This window comes from Vulpes lagopus, chromosome 3 (genome assembly GCF_018345385.1).
Source record: "Vulpes lagopus strain Blue_001 chromosome 3, ASM1834538v1, whole genome shotgun sequence".
Taxonomy (NCBI): Eukaryota; Metazoa; Chordata; class Mammalia; order Carnivora; family Canidae; genus Vulpes; species Vulpes lagopus.
The window spans coordinates 35,655,647-35,675,510 of NC_054826.1; the positions used below are offsets into that span (position 1 = coordinate 35,655,647).

Sequence of the window (19,864 nt, forward strand, 5' to 3'; positions counted from 1 at the left end):
ATTGCCTCTCAGAAACTGTGGGGGGTAAGCAATCCATGAGGCAGCTGAGGTGCCATGTGATCTCCTGTCCTGTGGCCCCTCTAAGGTGCTGGCACCTTTCCCACAAAGTACACACCTGGTCTCACCTTATCAACGTAATTGGCGATCTCCATGAGCTTGTGTTTGGTGGCGTCCTGGTCTCGTCGATTCTTCTGAAACTGAATGGAGCAAGCAGAGCTAGGTGAGGCCCCAGAACCCCTTCCTGGACCCTCCTGTGACCCATTTCTTATCTTTCAATTAGCTTTTGTTGTCTCCAATCTTCTATAAGCAGTTATTTTTACTTTTATTAGTTTTTAAAGATTTTATTTATTTATTCATGAGAGAGAGAGAGAGAGAGAGAGGCAGAGACACAGGCAGAGGGAGAATTAGGCTCCATGCAGGGAACCTGATGTGGGACTCCATCCCGGGTCTTCAGGATCAGACCCTGGGCTAAAGGCGGCGCTAAACCACTGAACCACCTGGGCTGCCCTTAAAGCAGTAATTTTTATACAATTTCTTCTCCCCTCACATACCCACCCTCCACAGTGTCAGCTCAGGGAGGGCAGAACCTGGGTCACATTCATCTTGGTATCTTCAGCTGTCAGCTCAGTCTCAGGCACACAGTAGGCATATAATAGTCGTACAGTAAATTGAGGTCTCTTCCTTTAGTCCTTGAAGTCAAACCTGTTCTCCTGTCCTCCAAATTATCAGGTGTCCTGCAAATTCTTACTGGGGCTTAGAAGTGGGACCAATCTGGTCCTTGCTTTGGCCATCACTCCATCATGAAGCCATCATTACAGGGAGCTCATGAGGCCTCCCTAAATGCGACTGATCAACATTGATCAAATCACCATGTGCGAGGCATTATGCCTGGCACTAGTATGTGAGATCCTGGTACTGGCCTAGAGGACCTTACATTAAAACAGAAAGAGAGGGGCACCTGGGTGGCTCAGTTGGTTAAGCTTCCAACTCTTGGTTCCCACTCAAGGTCATGATCTCAGGATTGTGAGATCAAGCCCCACATCAGGCTCTGCGCTCAGCAAGGAGTCTGCTTGGGATTCTCTCTCTCCCTCCCCCTCCCCCTGCTTGCTCTATCTTCTCTCTAAAATAATCTTTAAAAAAAGAGAGAGCCAGAAATAACAACAACAAATTCTGTATTTAAGGCATACACAATTAAAATGGACACATAAATAACTGCAATGGGAGGCCACGCCAATGACAAACATGGTGCTGGCAATCAGGACCCTAAGACTGTGGCAAACAGGCTTCGTCTGGCATGTCACTCAGATTGATTGGCAGTGCTTTCTACAGTGAGAAGAATTCTGAGACTGTGTGGGGTTCAGCAGGAAAGAGTGCTGGGCTCAATTACAAATGTCTGCCATGGGTACCGGTAAGGAGACTTTTCAGTATATAGCATCATATTTATCATTCTTGCCTGAAAAGGAACAGTTCCCTTTCAGCTGCAATGATGAAAGAAAGCTTCACAGTGTAAAGCTAAAATCTGCTACAATTGCAACCTAAATTTGCAAATGATGGGCATGTCCTGTATGCGGCCATTGTTAGAGAGAATCCGGGTACCTATCTGACTTCCTAGTGCACAGTATATATGTTACTTCAATTCCAACCCTTCACATCACTCCTCCACCCCATCCCACAAAAACATCCAAGCAAGAATATTAAAAAAAAAACAAAAAAAAACAGCCAGGTAATACATGTTGAGATATGTGTTGGAATGAGGGTGTGTCCTGGCCATGATACAGGGGAGAAAACAGCCACTTCTATTCTTCCATTGCTTTTGGACTTTCCCGGGGCCTCCTCAGAACTGTCACTTGTCAGAACTGTGGATCGTCTCACTCCACCCTTGCTTTCTAGAGTTCAATTCAATGCAAAGCCCAAGACTTGGACCTATGACTTGTGAATCCTAAAGTTTCTCTTAACAGAGTCATCCCATTTCTAAATTGGTCTCACTGCAGAGAAAGTGTTGCAACATTTATTGAATATTTATTAGAACATCAGAGTCAGATTTCACTGTTTTCCAAATATATTAATCCTATCTTTAAACAACTGCCTGATAATACCACTGTTGTTGATGGACAATATACCATGTTGTCCAGAGGAGCCTCCAGCAGGGGTAGCAAACTTTCTATAAATGGCCAGATTGTAAATATTTGAGGCTTTGTAGACATACTGTGTCACCTCTGCTCACTCTGCCACTGCAGCTCAAAGCAGCCATGGACAATACACACAGCAGGAAGCATTTGTTCCAGTACAACTCTATTTACAAATACATGTGGTGGGCTGGCTTTGGCCGGAGGCTAAATATAGTTTGCAGACCCTGATCGAAAGAAAGAACTCTATCAACCTTATACTTTCTAGGGTGACACAGGAAGTAAAACGAGGAATATCACCTGGGCTTTGCCAGCCACCCCACGTTCTTTCTGGAACGTATCAGCACTCTGCGTGCCTGTTTTTACAACTATCCTATATCCTCCTACAACATCCTATCTTGCTCCTTCCCTGCCTAGATTTCCCATTTCACCTGAGTAATGAATAAACAGAGGACTGGCCCAGGCTCTCCCACCTAGGCTCAGGGAGTGAGCACCTACTTGGTCATTTTTACTGTAATGACTCACTCTCCGGGCGGCTCTGCTCCCTGCACCGGGTTCAGAGCCCAGAGATGGAGCCTGGCCTATCTCAGCACCAGGTAATAAATCACAGATAAGGCAGTCCTCCCCTTCTCTCTCTTCCCAACCTCTTAGATTAATTAATTGTCAGGAATACATATCTGCTTGCAGAGGATGAGAGGCCACTGGGAGAGAAAGTCAGGGAGAGGGGGTGTGGGGAGGTGAGGATTTGTGAGCCTGCAAACCCAGCCTGGCTGATTACATCCCCCAGCAGTGAATCATTCAAAGCCCAGAACCCTGAGAAATGAGCACATTCCTGATCCACAGGCTGCACGAATCACGCCCTGTCAGCAATGTCTATGGGACTGGTGCTGGAGGCTCTCTCCTCTGGAACAGGAAGATGGCCCTAAACCACACCATAATCCTAGAGGCCCCTTGAGAGCCACTCTTCCTCTTGGGGGTTTGCTGTGGCCCTGAAGGTCATGATATTGAAGATGCCCAATCCCTAACCCACCCCCAATTCTTCAGTTTCCAGAATTTCACACCCATCCAGTCTTAGAACCCTGCAGCAAGATTGCACTCGGGAGAGTGCAGGGCCGAAGAGGAGGATCACCCAACCTTTACATTAGAGCAGTGGGGTTTCTATATACTTAACTGTGGGGGTCTCAGGAGCTTTATCTGAACAAAAGATTCTGTGGCTAAAAAAAAAAAGTTTCAAGACCACTGCATGAGATGATCTTAGATCATCTAACAAAAGCTCAAATGGAAAAATGTCCTGGAGTCAGAGGAACTCAGCCTTTTTTCCAGCAGCCCTCTCACCACAAAGCAGTCCTGCCGGGCAGGGGCCAGTGTTGTTACCTCTCCCCATGACCACGGCACCTCGGCTTTTAAATCAGCTTTAGATTTTGCTCCCCACACCACTCCCCCATCCTACAGGCACACCAGTCTTTGGAAAGGAAAACAAAAGGAAAAAAAAAAAAAAAAAGGAAAGGTTGCTGGAGAAACCAATACCTACATCAGTTACAAAGCTAAATTCTTCTCAAAGCAGAACATGATGCTCCCTTGGCCTGAAATGCCCTTCACCTCCACTTTTCTGCCCAGTTAAGGACTCCTTGTCCTTTAAGGTAGCTCAAGGCCACGTGCTGCTGCATACTAACGCTCTCAAAGGCAGCTCTTCCAGCACGCAGCCTAGTGTTCTTTCCATGCCCTGCACTGCTCCACGATCTGTGTTTTGGGACCGTGGACTAGGTAAGGCCACCTTGGGGAGGTAAAGCTCCCTGGAAAGAGCTGCATCATCTGGATGGGGCATGAGACAGGTGGAGCTGTGAAGAATTCCGTCCTAGGGGACCCCAGGTGAGGTGGCAGCGTTAGACCATGTCGAGTGCTCAGCTCATCGTGACTTTCCCTGCCCAGATGTGCTTAGTTGTGATTAGGTCACTATATGAAGTGAGAACTGGATGTGAAATACGGCTAGTTTAGGCAAATATGGGCTCTGGAGCCTGATCCCATTCTTTGGGTGTCAACTTCAACATCATCATCTTGGAGCTTTCCCCAATTCCTAAAGTCATGTCAGACCTTTCATGACCTTTGCTCTAATTCTCTATAGAGATCAATCTTGGCAGTCACCACACTTGAGTTTTTGTGCCACTTTTATAAACTTTGGTATCAGGGGCAGGTCTATCTTAATCTCCTGGGGCCAAGTACTGTGCTTGACACATAAGAGAAAATCAAGATACTGTTGATAAATAAATGAAATGAAAGAGTGAGAGGGATGAGAGTTCATCAAATCTCAGAAGCCAAGGCCAGTCAGTGAGAACCTCACCTGATTTGAGAAATATAGAATTAAAGGGCAGACAGCTATTCCTTAGGTCAGTAGTTTTCAAACTTGCCTGTGTCCAGAATCACCCAGAGGGCTTGTTAAAATATGGATTCCGGGACCTCAGCTGCACAGATTAGGATTTAGCAGATCTGGGATGGGGTTCAAGAATTTGCATTTCACAAGTTCCCGGGTGCTGATACTTTGAGGACCATTTGGTTCTCACTTGGCACCCACATGATTATAAAATGGATCCATCCATGGGAACAAAAATTGTATTCAATCAGATGACTGAGAATATACTTATTATCTTTGCAAAAAAATTTTTTGAAATTTCTATAGAGAATTTATGGACTCCCTAAGAATATACACCCTAACCAAAAGGTCTCAGACTCAGTTTAAGAAATGTTAATCCAAATAACACTAGTTGCCCTGATTTTCTATCTGATTAATGTATTGAGCCTGAAGAGATTTTTCTCGTTTTTTTTTTTTTTTTTTCCTCAACTATTTAAAAAATAGCCAAAAGAGCCCTTGGTCAGGTTTAAGGCCAAAATCACATGATCAACTGGAGAAAGATGAATGTTTCAGCATTTCGCCCAAAGTGGCTGGAAGCCTGGAATGGCAGCTATCAAGAGAGTAGCTTTTCCACTAAAACCCATTGGCTCCCCCTTACCTCTGCATAATCAGCCACGAGGTAAAGCTCCACATACTTCATGGAGTGTAAATCTTCCCTTTTCATCTAAGAAAGAGATATAAGCAGATCAGAGCTGTAGAAATGGTGGGCATGCTAGTTAATAATGGCTCTCCTTACTGACTTTACACTTGGCATTAGAGACCATGCTGGCTATAGTTACCATTACCCTCACTACACCTTCAGGCCATCATCTTGGTTATCGATGGGGCTGCTCGGGGACTATGAGTCAAGTCCTTTATACTCAAAAAACAATAAGCTGGGGTGGCTAGTTCACAGGCCAACATACTGTGAGGGAACATGCTGACAATCAAGTTCCCAAAAAGCATTTAAACCACATACCTCTATTTTCAGTATACATAAATACATGCGTTTTGTGCATATGGTTAAGTGGCTATTCCAAAAGGGAAGGCATGGTTATTTTTTTTCTCACATTTTAAAGTTTCTGAAATCAGCATCTCAGAGTATTATAAATGTCATAGTGTTTTTTCCCAAAAGTTTTTCCCAAAGGCAATTATTCCATCCAATACAAGGGTATCTCACATAGCAGTGAAAAAGATAAGAACTTAGAATTAAAAAGAAAGGTTATTTCCTCCCTCCTGTCCATCTCCTTTAATTTAGGAATACTCCTGGATCCAAAGTAAGGACATCTGAGGGGACAAGCATACCACCAGGTTGGCTCTTGCACTGAGACTCACCCTGCGAGGTCGTTTCTTGGTCTGGTTCATAGAAGGTAGGACCCTGTCCCCAGTGATGGACTTGGAGTACTTGAACCCACAGTTCCCCAGGGGCAGCTTGAGATGTTCAGATCTGTAAATAAGGTGGTGGCCCTCGCTGTCGGGGAGGGGCTCGATGATGTAGCTGAGGTTACTGCTCACCGTAATCAGTCCTCTGTCAATGGGAGAAACAGAATCTCTGGTCAAAGACTATAGTCCTGGAAAAGTCTCTTGCTCAGGCCTCGGTTTCTCCATATGCAAAATGACGTGGTTGGTTTTGATCACTGTTTCTTTACTATGGGGTCATGTATAGTATGGGGTCTCTTTTGGTGAGATTCTGATGCAAACTCAGACTTTCCCTCCAGAGAAATATGCATGTGTATATGAAAGGTGGTACACAATTTCAGATACTAAAAGCTTATTAATTAAGAAGCTCAAAGCTTCTAAAAAGGCCCACCAGGGGCAGTTAATAATACAAAGGATGGTAAGACCAGGATTCCAAAAAGCCTCCCAAACTCAAGCACCACATGAGACAAATCAAAAGTTGCAACTTATAGGTTCATAAAAAGATGGTCTGTAAACTGGAAAATAAACACTGGCCTGGGGGTGAGGAAACCCACGTTTTGGTCCTCACTCCAACAGTAAGCTGTCAAATGGTCTTCAATGCACTTCTTAAAAAAAAAACAAAACACTCCAAGCCTCAGTTTCCCCTGTGTAAACGCAAATGATAATTTACTAATTTAACAGGATTCCAGATGATTAAATGAAAATATTTTTGTGTATAGAAACCAAAGCCAGAGGCATCACCTATGGCACTCCTACTAGCCTCAACGAGGCCGTCTTTTAGTGAAGCAACATCCACAACCAAGAACATGTGACTACTCTTGGCTCCCAGTTATAGATACAAGCACTGAACTCAGAATAAGGACATGTGTTCATTCATTACATTCTTTCACTCACTGAACTCTTAATCTGTACTAGATGTGATCTAGACATAATCCCTGTCCTCAAGTAAGTCACAGCTTCATTGGAGGATGGTCATTCATTCTATAAGTATTTCCTGAGCTCCTTCTATGTGCCATGCACATAGAAGAACTAGTTGATGAGCATGGAGAAGTGAACAGGATAGACAAAGGGCCTGCCCCTCTGAAGCTTACACTCTGAACCTGGGAATAAATCACTAGAATATATAACAGAGACAGCAAAAAGAATTCATCGCCCCCAACACGGATGGACTGGATACAGCTGCCTGGGAGCACTCCATCAATGCAGCTTCTGAGGAAAGAGTGCTATGACCTGTTATCGATCACGATCGCAAATAATCCCTGGTGAGTACAGGCCCATGTAGCAGGTATCTGCCATCCTTGATACAGTAAGATGAATACTATAGCAAGGGAATGCACTGAGTCAGGGCTCTGGGGGAGGAAGAAGCCCAGTAACGAGTCTGAGGGCACCAGCAGCATGTCATGGGATCCCAAACCTGAGGCCCTCGTCTGTCCAGAGAGTTCAAAAGCTAAAGTATCTCCAAGTCAGGCTTTGTCACTCCAAACCGGCAAGACCTCTGTCTGGCTGTCCCAGCTTCCACCTCCACCCCTCCCCCCTCAAATCCCCACCCAGGCTCTGCCCTTTGGGAAGAGCCTGTGATGCTTGTGGGAGAGATAGCGCCAGTTTGTGATCAGCAGCAACCTTCCTGGAATCCATCCCTGGCTGACCTCACTCTGGTGCCAGGGAGCCTGACGACTTCCCGGTTGCCTCACCCAGGCTGACGCAGCAATCTGGGACCAGCCCCTCAGCCCGACACCCAAGGTGCTCCCTGAACAGCTGAGGGTGGGAGTGGGGCTAAGAGCAAAGGTCACATCCGCTCTCGAGTCCAGACAGGAAAGGGCAGAGGGGAGAGCCACTGTGGGCATCCTGTTCCCAAGCTTTCTTCTCATCTCGCCTGACCAAGGCCCCTCCCATGACCTCAGTTTCCCCCAATGCCTCCAAACATTGGAAACAGAGGGCCTGATAGCAAGTCAGAGGATGGTTTTGTGCCCATCAGGTTGTGGCTGTGAAGATAACACCCAGTGAGTGGAAAGTTCCAGGCTTCCCTTGAATAAGCTTCTGGGTCAAACAGAACAGAGATAAAGCCAAAGCTTAGTACATGGTGAACAATAGGGATCATGGTGGCTATAAAGAAGCTTCGCTATGGTCCAGCCACTATGCTGAGTATTTTCTTCTTCACACCAACATTTCTGATCCTTAGAAACATTATCCCTATTGTACAAATAAGAACACTAAAGTGAGGTGAGGTTAATAAACTGACCACCCAAAGTCACACAGGTAGCAAGAACCCAAGCAGTCTGGTTCCAGATCCCACAGCCTTAACCATGATCTCACACTGCCTCTGTCACAACAGCCCTGGAGAGTGGGTCAGAAAGATAGCCCCCATCTACAGATGGTTACAAGTGACAGGCACCAGTACCTCTCCCCGGGGGTGGGATTGGCCTGTCCTAAGTAAGATATCAGTCTGCTGGGAGATAAGACGAAGGAGGCTGTTAGCCTACTTTTCATTGTTGGATGCCATTTTTTTGAGAGTTAACCGCAGGCCAGGCACTGTGCTTACAATCGTCTTTCTTTTTTCATCAGTGTTACTAGGCACCATCAGAAGTCCCACTTCATAGATGAGGAAACTGGGCCCTGGAGAGATTAAATAACAAAGTCTGCCGGGTATCTGGAGCCCAAGGTTTGAGGTCCAGACTCTGGGCTGTCCATCAGTGAGTTCCAAACTGATGGGTCAAACTCCCAGAGCTACCTATTAGAATATTCTATGGAGCATATTAAAAATACAAATGTAGGAGACTCAGATATCGTAGGCTGGAGCATCTGCGCTGTAAACAGTCCTGCGGTAATTCCCTGCACAGTAATACTCAGGAAGTTTGGCCTGGAGCCCAGGCGTGGTGGCAGGAGCCTGTCTTTTCACAAAGCCCCAGACAATTCTGCTTCAGAGAGTGGGAAGATTCTACTTGGAGAAGCACAGGCTCAGGAGGACACTGAAGGTCCTTCTGGCAATAGGACTCATGGCTGCTTCCCGCCCGTCCCCCTACTGTGGTCCCTGGTAATCTGCCCCATGGCACCGTGGCCATCCTCCCAGACTATCTGGCTTGGAGGAGAAGCTGGCACAAGCCCCAGCACTTTACAGTGAGCACCAGCTTTAGACAACAACAGTCGGGGAGAAGGGGATGGATTTCTTAGAATCTAATTCCCAAAGGCTTCCCTATCTCCACCCCCAAATCCTGCTGGCTGCTCTCCCCTGAGCACCCACGGGTCATTTATCTTCCCAGGAGCCTCAGTTGATCTAATTTGCTAAATGTAAGCACTGGCAGAGCTTAGCCAGGGGGCACGGGAGGGGAGTCCAGGAGGCTGGGTGGCTGGAACCTCCCACGCTATTCTCTATTCCACTCTCCATCCTATTGCTCATTGTTAAGAGCCTGATATAAATGAAATTATACAGAGGAACCCTGGCAGGGCAGGACAGGCAGGGAGGAGATGATTCATGTTTAACTCCTGAATGACCATGGGACTTATCCAAATGCACCCTTGAAGGACCGAGGCAAGAAGTACTTCCTAGGAATGTGTCCGTTCAGAGCTAAACCTACGGGGACACATCCCACGTCCCTACATTGGCTGCCCTAAGAGGTAAACACCCTGTTACCCTTCCTTCCCTCCCCTCACTGCTCCCCATCCCCACCCCAATCTGCATCCAATGAGAAGGAGGGAGAAGGAGGTACTGGGAACATGAAAGGCATCACAGAAGGAAGGAGGTGCAGAGGTGACCGGCTCCCTAAGGGATGGGGTGGCAAGGCACAAGTGGGGAGGGTAAGCTGGGGAGGGAGACACAGCTGGGCCTGAATTCTGGCTCTGCGTCTCCTAGCATTGTGCCAAGTCAATAATGCTGGCCAGCTCGCACTGTGGCTATAACTGACTGAAGTAAGGGAGCCATTCAGTAGTCATTCAACCCATATATATGGAAACTACTATGTGCCAAGAACTGTTTTAGGCACTGGGGATGCAACACGATTTGAAAGAGTTCCCTCTCTTAAGGACCACACTCATCACCTACTATAAATCCACCAATGAGGTCACAGCTGTTCCCACTGTATAGGCAAGAAAACCAACACCACAGAACTAGGTTTTACACCAAGAGTGGTTTGACTCTAGAATCTACACCTGTCATGACTTAGCGGTACCACCCTGCGAGGGCTTACTCTGTGCCTGACACAGAGGCAGTGTTTATTATACGTTCTTCAGAAGGAAGGCCAGGTATTCAAAGGGGAAGGCCATGCCCCTCCCTGGCAAAACAGCAGACGGGGCGGGGATGGACTGCTGCGGGTATATGAGCCACCTCCTTCTGCCCCAGGTGCCCACCTCCCTGAGACCGTGCACTCTCTGCAGCACAGAACTTCCAACACTGAATAGTCCTTCGAGTGATCTGATCTACTTTATTTTTCAGATGAGAGGAACCAAAGCCCAGAGAAAAAGGAACTCGCAAGGTCACCCAGTGAGTTAATGTTACAGCTGGGAGCAGATCCCAGTCTTCTGGTGAACCGGCTCCTTATTCCCCAGTGGGGCCCTAACACCAGCCCCCACCCCCACCGCCCACTCACAGCCCTTGCACCATGAACACCATCTGTAAAACTGAATAAGGCCCACAGGAAAAGAAAAAAAAAGCCCACAGGAGATGCCAGTCTAGCCAAAGGCAAAGACAAGGAGAAAATGATTTGAGGAAGGCGAAGTTCAAAGACCACACAGCTGGGAGGTGTGGAGCGAGGTCTCAGACTTAGGTCCCTTGGTTCTAAATTCTGAGTGCCTTCCAGGCCATCATGCACACATTCTTACACGTTCTCTTGCATTCATTTTCAATCTCATGTTCTCTTTCCAGCCCTCTCTCACAGATATGAGTCCTGGGACCTGGAGTAAAGTATAACCACAGTAAGGGTGGGCCTCAGAGTTTTGAGGACAGAGCTGCTATAAGATAATTTATTGGATATCCTGGAAAGACTTTCTGTGTAATTAAACTTGCCAGACATACATACATAAGATACTTTGCAGCCATTCAAAGAATGAGATACACTTATATGTGCCTAAGACATAATGTTAATTTAGAAAAAAAATTACAGAATGTTATGTATAGGATAATCTTATTTGGATTAAGAAACACCCTGTATACACACAGTTATGTCTTTCAGTTATGTATTCTCCAACCGTGATGGAGAATGGGGAATGCAATTGGTTGGAATGGTGGGAGGGGTTAAGGAACTTTCATTTCTTTTAACTTGACACTTGTGGACTATTTGAACGTTTAACATACTAGTTATGCGATAATTTTTAATAAGCATTTTCTTTAAAAATAAACAACTTACCAATGAGGTACAAATAACGTTTTATTGCAATCAGTACCTCTCTTGCTGGCAAAGAGTGAGCTAAGGACACATACACACACATATATACACACAGGGTGTGCTAGGACCCACAGGTTCACTTAGGGTTCACTTCATTCCAGTACTGTCTAGATTCCTTCACAAATAACCTTTCCTTCTTACATTGATAATTTGTATTACTTTGCAAAGCATTTGTAGCATGCAAGAGGTCAGGCAGACATTTAGAGGATGAGTTGTTGATCAGACAGGCATGAAGGGCCTTGGCGCACAACATCCACAGTGAAATGATTTGCCACATCTTTGTACTGGTGTATTTTATAAGTATCCATTGATGCTGTGCAATTCTGACTTGTATCAGCCCAAATACAGTTATAAAACACTATATTACCTATCAACGTTCTCCTTTCACAAGAAATATTTCTAAAAGAATAAACAAGAAACTGGTAACAATGGCTGCCTCTGGTGGGGGAGGGGGGAATCTGGAAATCCTGGATGAGAAAGAAACCTATCTTTCACTGTACCCTCTCTTTTATACTGTTTGAATTCATTTTTATTATGATCATGTATTACTACTTCAATTAAAGTCACCCAAATACTGCTTTGGAGAGAAGAGGGGGCCCAGGAACAAACTGGAAACTCAGAGGAACTCCTCTATTTTTATTAACAGCCTGAAGCTTCCATTTGGTATAAACCCTACCTGTTTTCTCCAGTCACAAGGAACATGTTCCCAGGAGAGAAGCACAATCACTATGGAGATTCTTGCATGGGGCCATGGCTTTATGAGCCTTGGGGAGGCACTTGAGAGTCACACAGGTTTGCAGTCTGCTGCTGCTGTAGCTGCTCCTCCTCTGGGGTCCGAATGAGACATCTGGCATACGGCTCTGGTTCTTAAACCAGTCGGGCCCACAGATACCCTTAAGTTCTTAAGGGGTATAGTGAGAAGGCTGGGAAAGTAAGACGGGGGACTACACCAGAAGGAAGCATGCAAAACAGAAACATGTGGACGGCTCACCCGGTTTCCCCCTGTCAACTAGGCTGTGGGAATGATTTGTGAGAGGCCAAGCCAAGTTCCCACTGCTCCAGACCACGGACACAGGGGAAGAGGCAGAGAGAAGCAAGCCGCACCTGCCTGTTCATTTCTTCCTTCTTGGGATAGACATTGTTTACTTGCAGACTGCAGGTGGTGGTGGCTCAGCCTGTAAACACCACAGGGAGACCAATTGGCTTGGTTCAACCAGGTCATCTGAGCCAGGGATTTGGAGCCACTGTCACGGTCTCCCAGCCAAAGCTTGTTTCCTGCCTAATTCCCTCCGGCAGATGCACATAAAGCCTTACAGAGGAAACATGGCCTAGTTTATAAACAAACACATGCGATTTGCAGCAGGAGGGACCTTCCACTTACATGTGGGCCTGGGTTAAGTTTAGTGTGGCTTCATTGTTATAAAATGATCATAATCCCGTGTGTCTGTAAAATGCAGTAGTTAACACAGAATTTAACATTCTCTACTGCGCCTATCATCAATGCCCGTTCTACAGAAGAGGAAACCAAGGGCTCAGAAAATTACTTTTCAATGCCCATCTTTTCTCAACCTTTGTAGGGCATGGGCACAAAGGAGGCACCCCATATTGATTTGCTGAAGGAAAAAAAGAGTCATGGAATCAATTGACCAACAGAGAGGAAGGGTACACAATGGAGACACTTCCTACTGACTTGTGGGAGCCTGTCACGTGCATACCTCCCAATTCTGCCTTCAGTAACGTCATGTTGACAGCTTTAAATTGGTCATGGTGAGTATTCTTACCAGCAGATGCTACAAATCATAGCCTTTTTGTCCTTTTTTTTTCCCCATACTGTAGGGCCATTTCATCAACACACTGGGTGTAGGTGCCACATAGTATAGGCAATTAATACCCAGCAATTAATCTTGGTAATGAGAATGCAGGTTTTTCAGATCATCATCTTTTTCAAAAGAAAGAGAGAGTGGGAAGAGTCTAATTAAATGAAATTTATGACTTCATCATACATGTAGAGATCCTACTACATGCAAAGCACTAGCATGGCTGGAGGAGAGAAACAGATATTTGAGATCAGATGCATATCCTTAAGAAACAGGTATTCTCAGGTACAAACTAATGTGCATAGGAATCCCCAGGGATCTTGGTAGAACGCAGATTATGATCCAGTCATTCTAGATGAGACCTGAGAAACTGCATTTTGAACAACCTCTCAGGTGATGCTGATGCTGTCCTTCCGCTGGCCACACCTAGGAAGCAAGGTGCTGGGAGGTTGTTGAGTGCTACTATAGGCCAGCCAGCTCTAAACATTAAAGATCTATTAACACATCCAATCCTCATGATACTAGGGATCTTTACCTCTTATTCACATGTTCCACATGAGACTACTGAGGCCCAAGGTCACCCAGCTGGTCAACTGATACTGGCTCAAACTCAGGGAGTTTGGTTCAGAGAACCAAGAGCCACTTTCTTTCCATTGTGCCACCTAGTTGGACCTTCCTGAAAATTACCTTGCTTCTCCTTTCCCTTCCTTTCTCCTCTTTTCACTAACTGCCCACCAAGTACTTCTACCAGAGAAGAGCAAAGGAGAAGTGAGAATAAGCGCTCACGCTCATTTCAAGGGTATAAACCATGTCTTGTACTTCCTATATTCTGATGTTTTGACAGCCAAGGCCTTGCCCTTCTCAGGATTTGCCAATTCTTAGGGATGGCAAACAACTTTCAAATGCAGGCCCTCACCCTCTTGGCCAGTCTTCCTGCCCTGGTCACCCCAGGGTAAGGTGCTAGATGACCAAAAACAGCCCATATGCCCCAGATCCCACTGAATTATTCAACTTAACAATCTTAAGCCTGCTTGCCCTGCCTTGCCTGTTTCTTCCCATAGAAATTACAGCAAAGACTCTTGCCCACACTCCCTCACTCCCTACAACCTGCCCCCTGACTGCCCCCTATGCTTCCCTATGTGGTGTGCCCCCTCTTCTTGGGATCTTGAGTACAACCAACTATTTTTTTCAATGGCAGTCAGTCATCTCCTGATCTGCTGGTTTTACCATACCTATTTTTTCATAACAAAACAAAGTTCCTCAAGAAAAAGCTCAATTCCAGTGAATTATGGTTTTTCTAGGATTTCCCTTGTCTCTCCCAAGCTCATCCCTTCTTAGAATTGGCTTGAATACACTCTCAATGGACAGCTTCTCAAGGTCTCTGCCTAAGGCCAGCCCTGCCTGTCCTAAAAATGCCATGCCTGGGGAGAGTGCCAGGTGCCCCCCAGCACTGTCAGGGTCCCTTACCTCATTCCCCGGCAGGTGCTGAGCGCCACACTGGACTGTTCTGCCTTCCTCACCGTCCCGTGATAAAAGCAGTGTTCCTAGCAGGGAGAAAAGGGTGGTCAGATGAAAGGACACTGATGAGCATGGCAGTGTTAATGTCCCATGAAGTCCAGGGATGATTGTATACATCCTAACTGCAAAGAGCTTTCCAAGCCACCATTTTATTTGATCCTCTTAATAGTCCTGGGAGGTGGGACAAAGCAGATGTCACCATCCCCAGTGGACAGATGAAGAAACCAAGATTCAGAGAAGCAGAAAGGTCTCCCTTGCTGAAGCTTTCCCTGCTTGTCAGAGGAGCTGGGACTTCATGACCATTTCACAGCTCTTGCCATGACACATGGCCCCAGGAAACGCTGACTTCTGAAGAGACTGCCTCCCCGCTAGAGTCACCTCTGTGACCTCTGTGACCCCCTCCAGAGTTGAAATGCGCGTCCTCTCAGAACCTCAGAATGCGATCTTATTTGGAAGAGCGTCTTTACAGATGTCATTAAATTAAAATGAAGTCATCCTGGACTGGTGTCCTTAGAAAATACGGAGAGGGGAGAGAGAGGGGGAGAGAGAGAGAGAGAGAGAGAGAGAGAGAGAGAGAGAGAGAGAGAGGAGAGACCATCTGCAGATAGCGGCAGAGATTTGGAGGATGCAGCTACAAGCCAGGGAGCACTAGACTGCCAGGTGCCACTGAAAACTGGAAGAGTCAAGGAAGCATCCTTCCCTGGAGACTAGGGAGGAAGCCTGGCCCTGATGACACCTTGATTTTGGACTCCCAGCCTCTGGAACCCGGTTTTACACCCACTCTCCCCCATGTTCATGGTGCTTTGTGACAGCAGCCCCAGGAAACAGAGCTGCCCCTCACCCCCACCTCCCCCGAGTCCCTGCGTGTCTGGATCAGGCCTGACTTGGCACTTGCATCCATGGAGTTCTGATCCTGTTCTCTCATTGGCGCGTGTCTCATGGCCATCTGGTCTCCCCGACCTGGCTGGACTCCTGGGGACTACAACCAGCCGCCGAGCACCGCTGCGTGCCAGGCTCCCGGCTGGGCCTGGGAGACACAACGAGGAGCGAACAGACCCAGCTCCAGCCTTCCTGGGACTTGGCGTCTTGTGAGAACCAATCTTAATTAAAAACTCATACAAAGATTTAATTACAAACTGTGAAGTGGGGCTTGAAATAAAAGTTGGAGGCACCAGCAGAGTGTTTTATAAGTAGGAGAGCCAGTGCATCTAAGAGGCCAATTGGGACGCAGCTGGGAGCACTGAAGCACAAACCAGACTGGAGGGCACAGCCCAGGACTGTCCCCGACACACAGAGGGGTGATGACAAGGGACCCGTTACTATAAACTTCTTCCTGAATAGTTCAAGAGAGATCAGCTGCTCAGAAGAGACAGATGGTATAATCCTCAGGGCAGAGTCAGGTTCTGCAAAGGTGTTCAGGAGGGTATGAGCCATGCAGTTGCAGACACGGGAGCTTTGTCTTTCCCCTCAACACCCAAGTGGGTCCAATCAGAATTTTCAGGCATCTGCCTATGGAACAGTCCAAGTGATCCATCACTAGGACCACGCTTGCTCACAGTTGTTCCCCAATCCTCAGCCAGCAGGGAGGGGACCCAGGAGACAGCAAACCCATTCGACTGTATTCTCAGGCTCCACCTCCTGCCCAGCTCTAGGTAGGAGTATGGTCTGATAATCAAATTCAGGTATTTTGGCATAGCCAGGCCAGATTTAAACGCAAGCTCCCACACCTGCCAGTGATGGAAACAGTTCCACAGCCTCTCTCAGACCCTCAGTGTCTTCAGTCTCTATGGTTGTGAGAATACTATATGCATCAAGGACCTAGAGCAGGGTACCTGGCCCAGAGTGGCCAGCAATAAAACTTAGTGATCATGATATAGCCATTAAATTCTCCTTGTCAAAGGCAGAATGTGGCCTCCAGGGAGCTGGAAGCCCACCAAGTGGCTGAATCCCCAGTCGTTCCATACCAATTCTGTGTCCTATGCAGCTGTGCCACGCAGCCAGATCAGAGGATATAGGCCAGGCCATCACTCAGCTCAGAGTCAGTCCCCAGACCACTGGTGCCCTTTCTCCTGGTGACGACCTGCATACACTCTCAATGGACAGCTGACCAGCAATGTGGTTCGGCTCCTCCACCCATTCAAGCTCAGGGAGTCAGGAGGAGGGACAAGCAGCAACCCCTCTCGTTGTATCAAACTTCAAACAAGCCAGATCTGGACCTTCAGAGGAGCACAGAGGAAAGTCACTTGTGCCCACCTAGGAAGGAAAGTGAGGCAAGCAAAACCCTTCTTCCAGCCAGGATCCCATTTACTTTGGAATGCCAGCATGTCATGTGGTTTCTCCCCTCCTCCCAGATTCCAAGACTTGGAGACACATCATCAAACACCCCGGTTCTGAACTGATCCTTAGAACTCAGCCATGGGGCCATGAACTCTACAACCCAGGATCATTCACAGGTGGAGGAGGGGGCCAGGCCTGTACAGGGTAAATGGGGTTCGCAGATGTCAGAATGGCAGAGAGTCAAAAAGTTCAGAAATGAAGGTCAGCTAGTTTCAGTGATCCAAATCCAGGGATGGGCATGAAGAATCCCTGTACCTCTTCCCATCTTTGGACTGATGCTGACAGGGCTCCCTCACTGCTCTCTGACATAGCATAACAACGGACTTTAGTAACATGCTTTAAATTGACCCAGGGCTTTTACACACGTCACCACGGGTGCTAATGATACCTGCCTTTCTCTGCTACAATGAAGGGTAATGTCTACCCAGCCCTTACTACTGGATAAAAAAACTGATGTAGATATTTTTCCTTGAATTCTGACAACCTTACAGCTTTATGAGGTAGGTATTATTACTCCCGTATTTAAAAAGGTGAAATTAAAGGTGGGAGAGGTTTCAAGTCACTCACAGTGTCACACAGCCAGGTGGAGACCTGAACCACAGCAGCCTGACTCTAGACTCGACAGCCTCTCCTAGCAGAAGCAGCCCCAGCAAAGTGTGCAGAACTTAATTCGCCACAGCCCTACTCTCTTCTAGCGCCAGCAGGGACTTGGTTCTAGTCTAAGCCTTGTCACTTACTGGCTATCTGAACACAAACATGTTACTTTGTCTCTTCTCCTCTCAATTTCCTCATGAGTAAAATGTGCTGGGAGAAATGTTTATAAATTCCCATAAAATCGGTGATTCATCTTACCCTTCTATAGCTCTGAGAGTCAGATCTTAGCATACCCAATTTTCTGATGAAGAAACTCAACACCAGTGTGGTCAAAAGGGTTGGTTAAGGTCACATAGCTAGTTAAAGCCAAGCCTACAGCCCTGGCTTCAGACCCCAAATCTGTAACTCCTCCAGGCCCAGTGGATGAGTTTGATGAGGTTCCCAGAGCTCCCAGTACCCCAGGCCAAGGCTGGTCATGGGTCGCAGCCCTCGATGTCTGGGTCAGGCACAGCCAAATAGTTTATTCTATTCTCGTTTCTCTTTGAAGTCCTCAGCTCCCAGATAAGAAAGCTGAGTAGGAGCTCCATGAGGCTGGGTGGGGGCTTTGTAAGAGTCCAAGAGGAGGGGATGTAAGAAAATAATGGGTTGTCCCATACTTCAGCTAGGATACCAATAAGACCTTCAGCTAGGAAGGAGGGGCATTCTGGGGTTGAGGGGACATCCTCTTCCACTCCTTTGTTTCTGAAAGGCCCTTACAGCATCTCTGGCTAACTCTGAGAGCACAAAGAACAAGTAAATGAACAGTCATGAAGTCATCGCATTCCTTCTCAGCTTCTCGGCCCGAGGGGGCCACCCAAGGGGGCTTTCACAGTAGGAAGTATGAGCTCATGGCACACTTGACTGTGCATAGAGAAGTGCAGGAGCCAAACTCAGAGGATGGTGCTTTGTGAGGTCCTGGGGCTTTCAAGGCATGCCTGCCCCCTCCCTGCCTCTCTGAAGGCAGAGAACAGAGGTCTCCGTGATGGAAGAAATTTCGACCAAGGGGCACGAATGAAGGGGTGCAGCCACAGCTGGAGAGCCTCCCTGGGGATGAGAAGACACAGCCAACTTGCCTGCCGTGGGTCCTGGCCACACTGCCAACTCCTCCCCCATCCAGAAAAGTCTTGGTAAAGAAGATAGCATTGATCCAACACAGCTCCTCAGCTACATGATTACTATGCTCCCGACTTCTTAGATCTATCAAACTGGAGCTGTCCTGTGTCCATTTCCCCATTCAAGGCTGACCTGAAAAACTAATCTGAGCTTTTACTGATGGACAGTGGCTGTCATTGTCTTTTGGACATCCGCACTGTAACAGGGACAGTTTAAAGATGCACAGATTCCATGAGAAGCTGCCAGAGGAGCACTGAGGCAGAGGGACCTCTCCTGCTGTCCTCTACACAACACTCCACATCTGCATGCCACAGAAGCCCATGATGTCCTGCCCCACAGGCAGAAGACTACTGCTGCTCCTGCTGGAGTCCACCTGCCCTTCTTCACCCCCATCTCATCTGCATGGTCTGAGAAGGATCACCCTATTCCAGAGTGTCTCATCTTGCGCACTGCTGACATTTGAGGCCAAGTAATTCTCTGCTGTGGAGGGGCTGCCTTATGCATTGTAGGACACTTAGCAGCATCCCTGGCTTCTACCCACTAGATGCCAGTAGCATCCACTTCCCAGTTGTGACAGTCAAAACTCTCTCCAGACACTGACAAGTGTCCCCTCCTTCACTGGCTAAAATGGCCAAACAAAGAAATAGAATATTTTAGGGTAACTGCATCTGATTAAAATTGACATAAATCATCATGAAACATATTTTTTTGCATCATGCTAGTTACCCACGTTAATAACAATTTAAGTAAAAGAAATGATTTAAACGAAATCACTCCTAGCTGAGAACCACTGCTTTGATCCCACGAATGCTAACAGATCCTACCACAGGAAAAGTTAGCAAACCATAAAATGGGTACAATTCACTACCTTAAATGCCACCAGTGGGGTGTGGTGAAGCAAACTAAAATGTATCCATCTGACAAGCCATTTGAAAGACTATTTTTAAAAAAGATTTTATTTATTTACTTGAGAGAGTGAGAGAGAGTTTGTGTGTGTGTGTATGTGTGTGTGTGTAAGTGCGCACACACACGCACGCGCAAACAGGAGGAGAGAGAGGGACAAGTAAAGCTGAGCATGGAGCCTCATGAGTCTCATGACCCTGAGATCATAACCTGAGCTATCAGGTCAATCAAGAGTTG

The 19,864-nt window shown here is 46.9% G+C and overlaps 1 protein-coding gene across 1 annotated transcript in view; it reads right to left on the reverse strand.

Annotated features, from left to right (window-relative positions):
- ADAM19 (ADAM metallopeptidase domain 19) overlaps positions 1 to 19,864 on the reverse strand; it is an 83,761-nt gene that overhangs the window by 30,794 nt on the left and 33,103 nt on the right. The window contains exons 5-8 of the mRNA XM_041749179.1: positions 14,591 to 14,667; positions 5,848 to 6,040; positions 5,132 to 5,197; positions 126 to 197 (exon numbers count right to left, since the gene is read on the reverse strand). Of these exons, the coding sequence (XP_041605113.1) occupies positions 126 to 197; positions 5,132 to 5,197; positions 5,848 to 6,040; positions 14,591 to 14,667 (408 nt within the window). The remainder of the gene's footprint in view (positions 1 to 125; positions 198 to 5,131; positions 5,198 to 5,847; positions 6,041 to 14,590; positions 14,668 to 19,864) is intronic.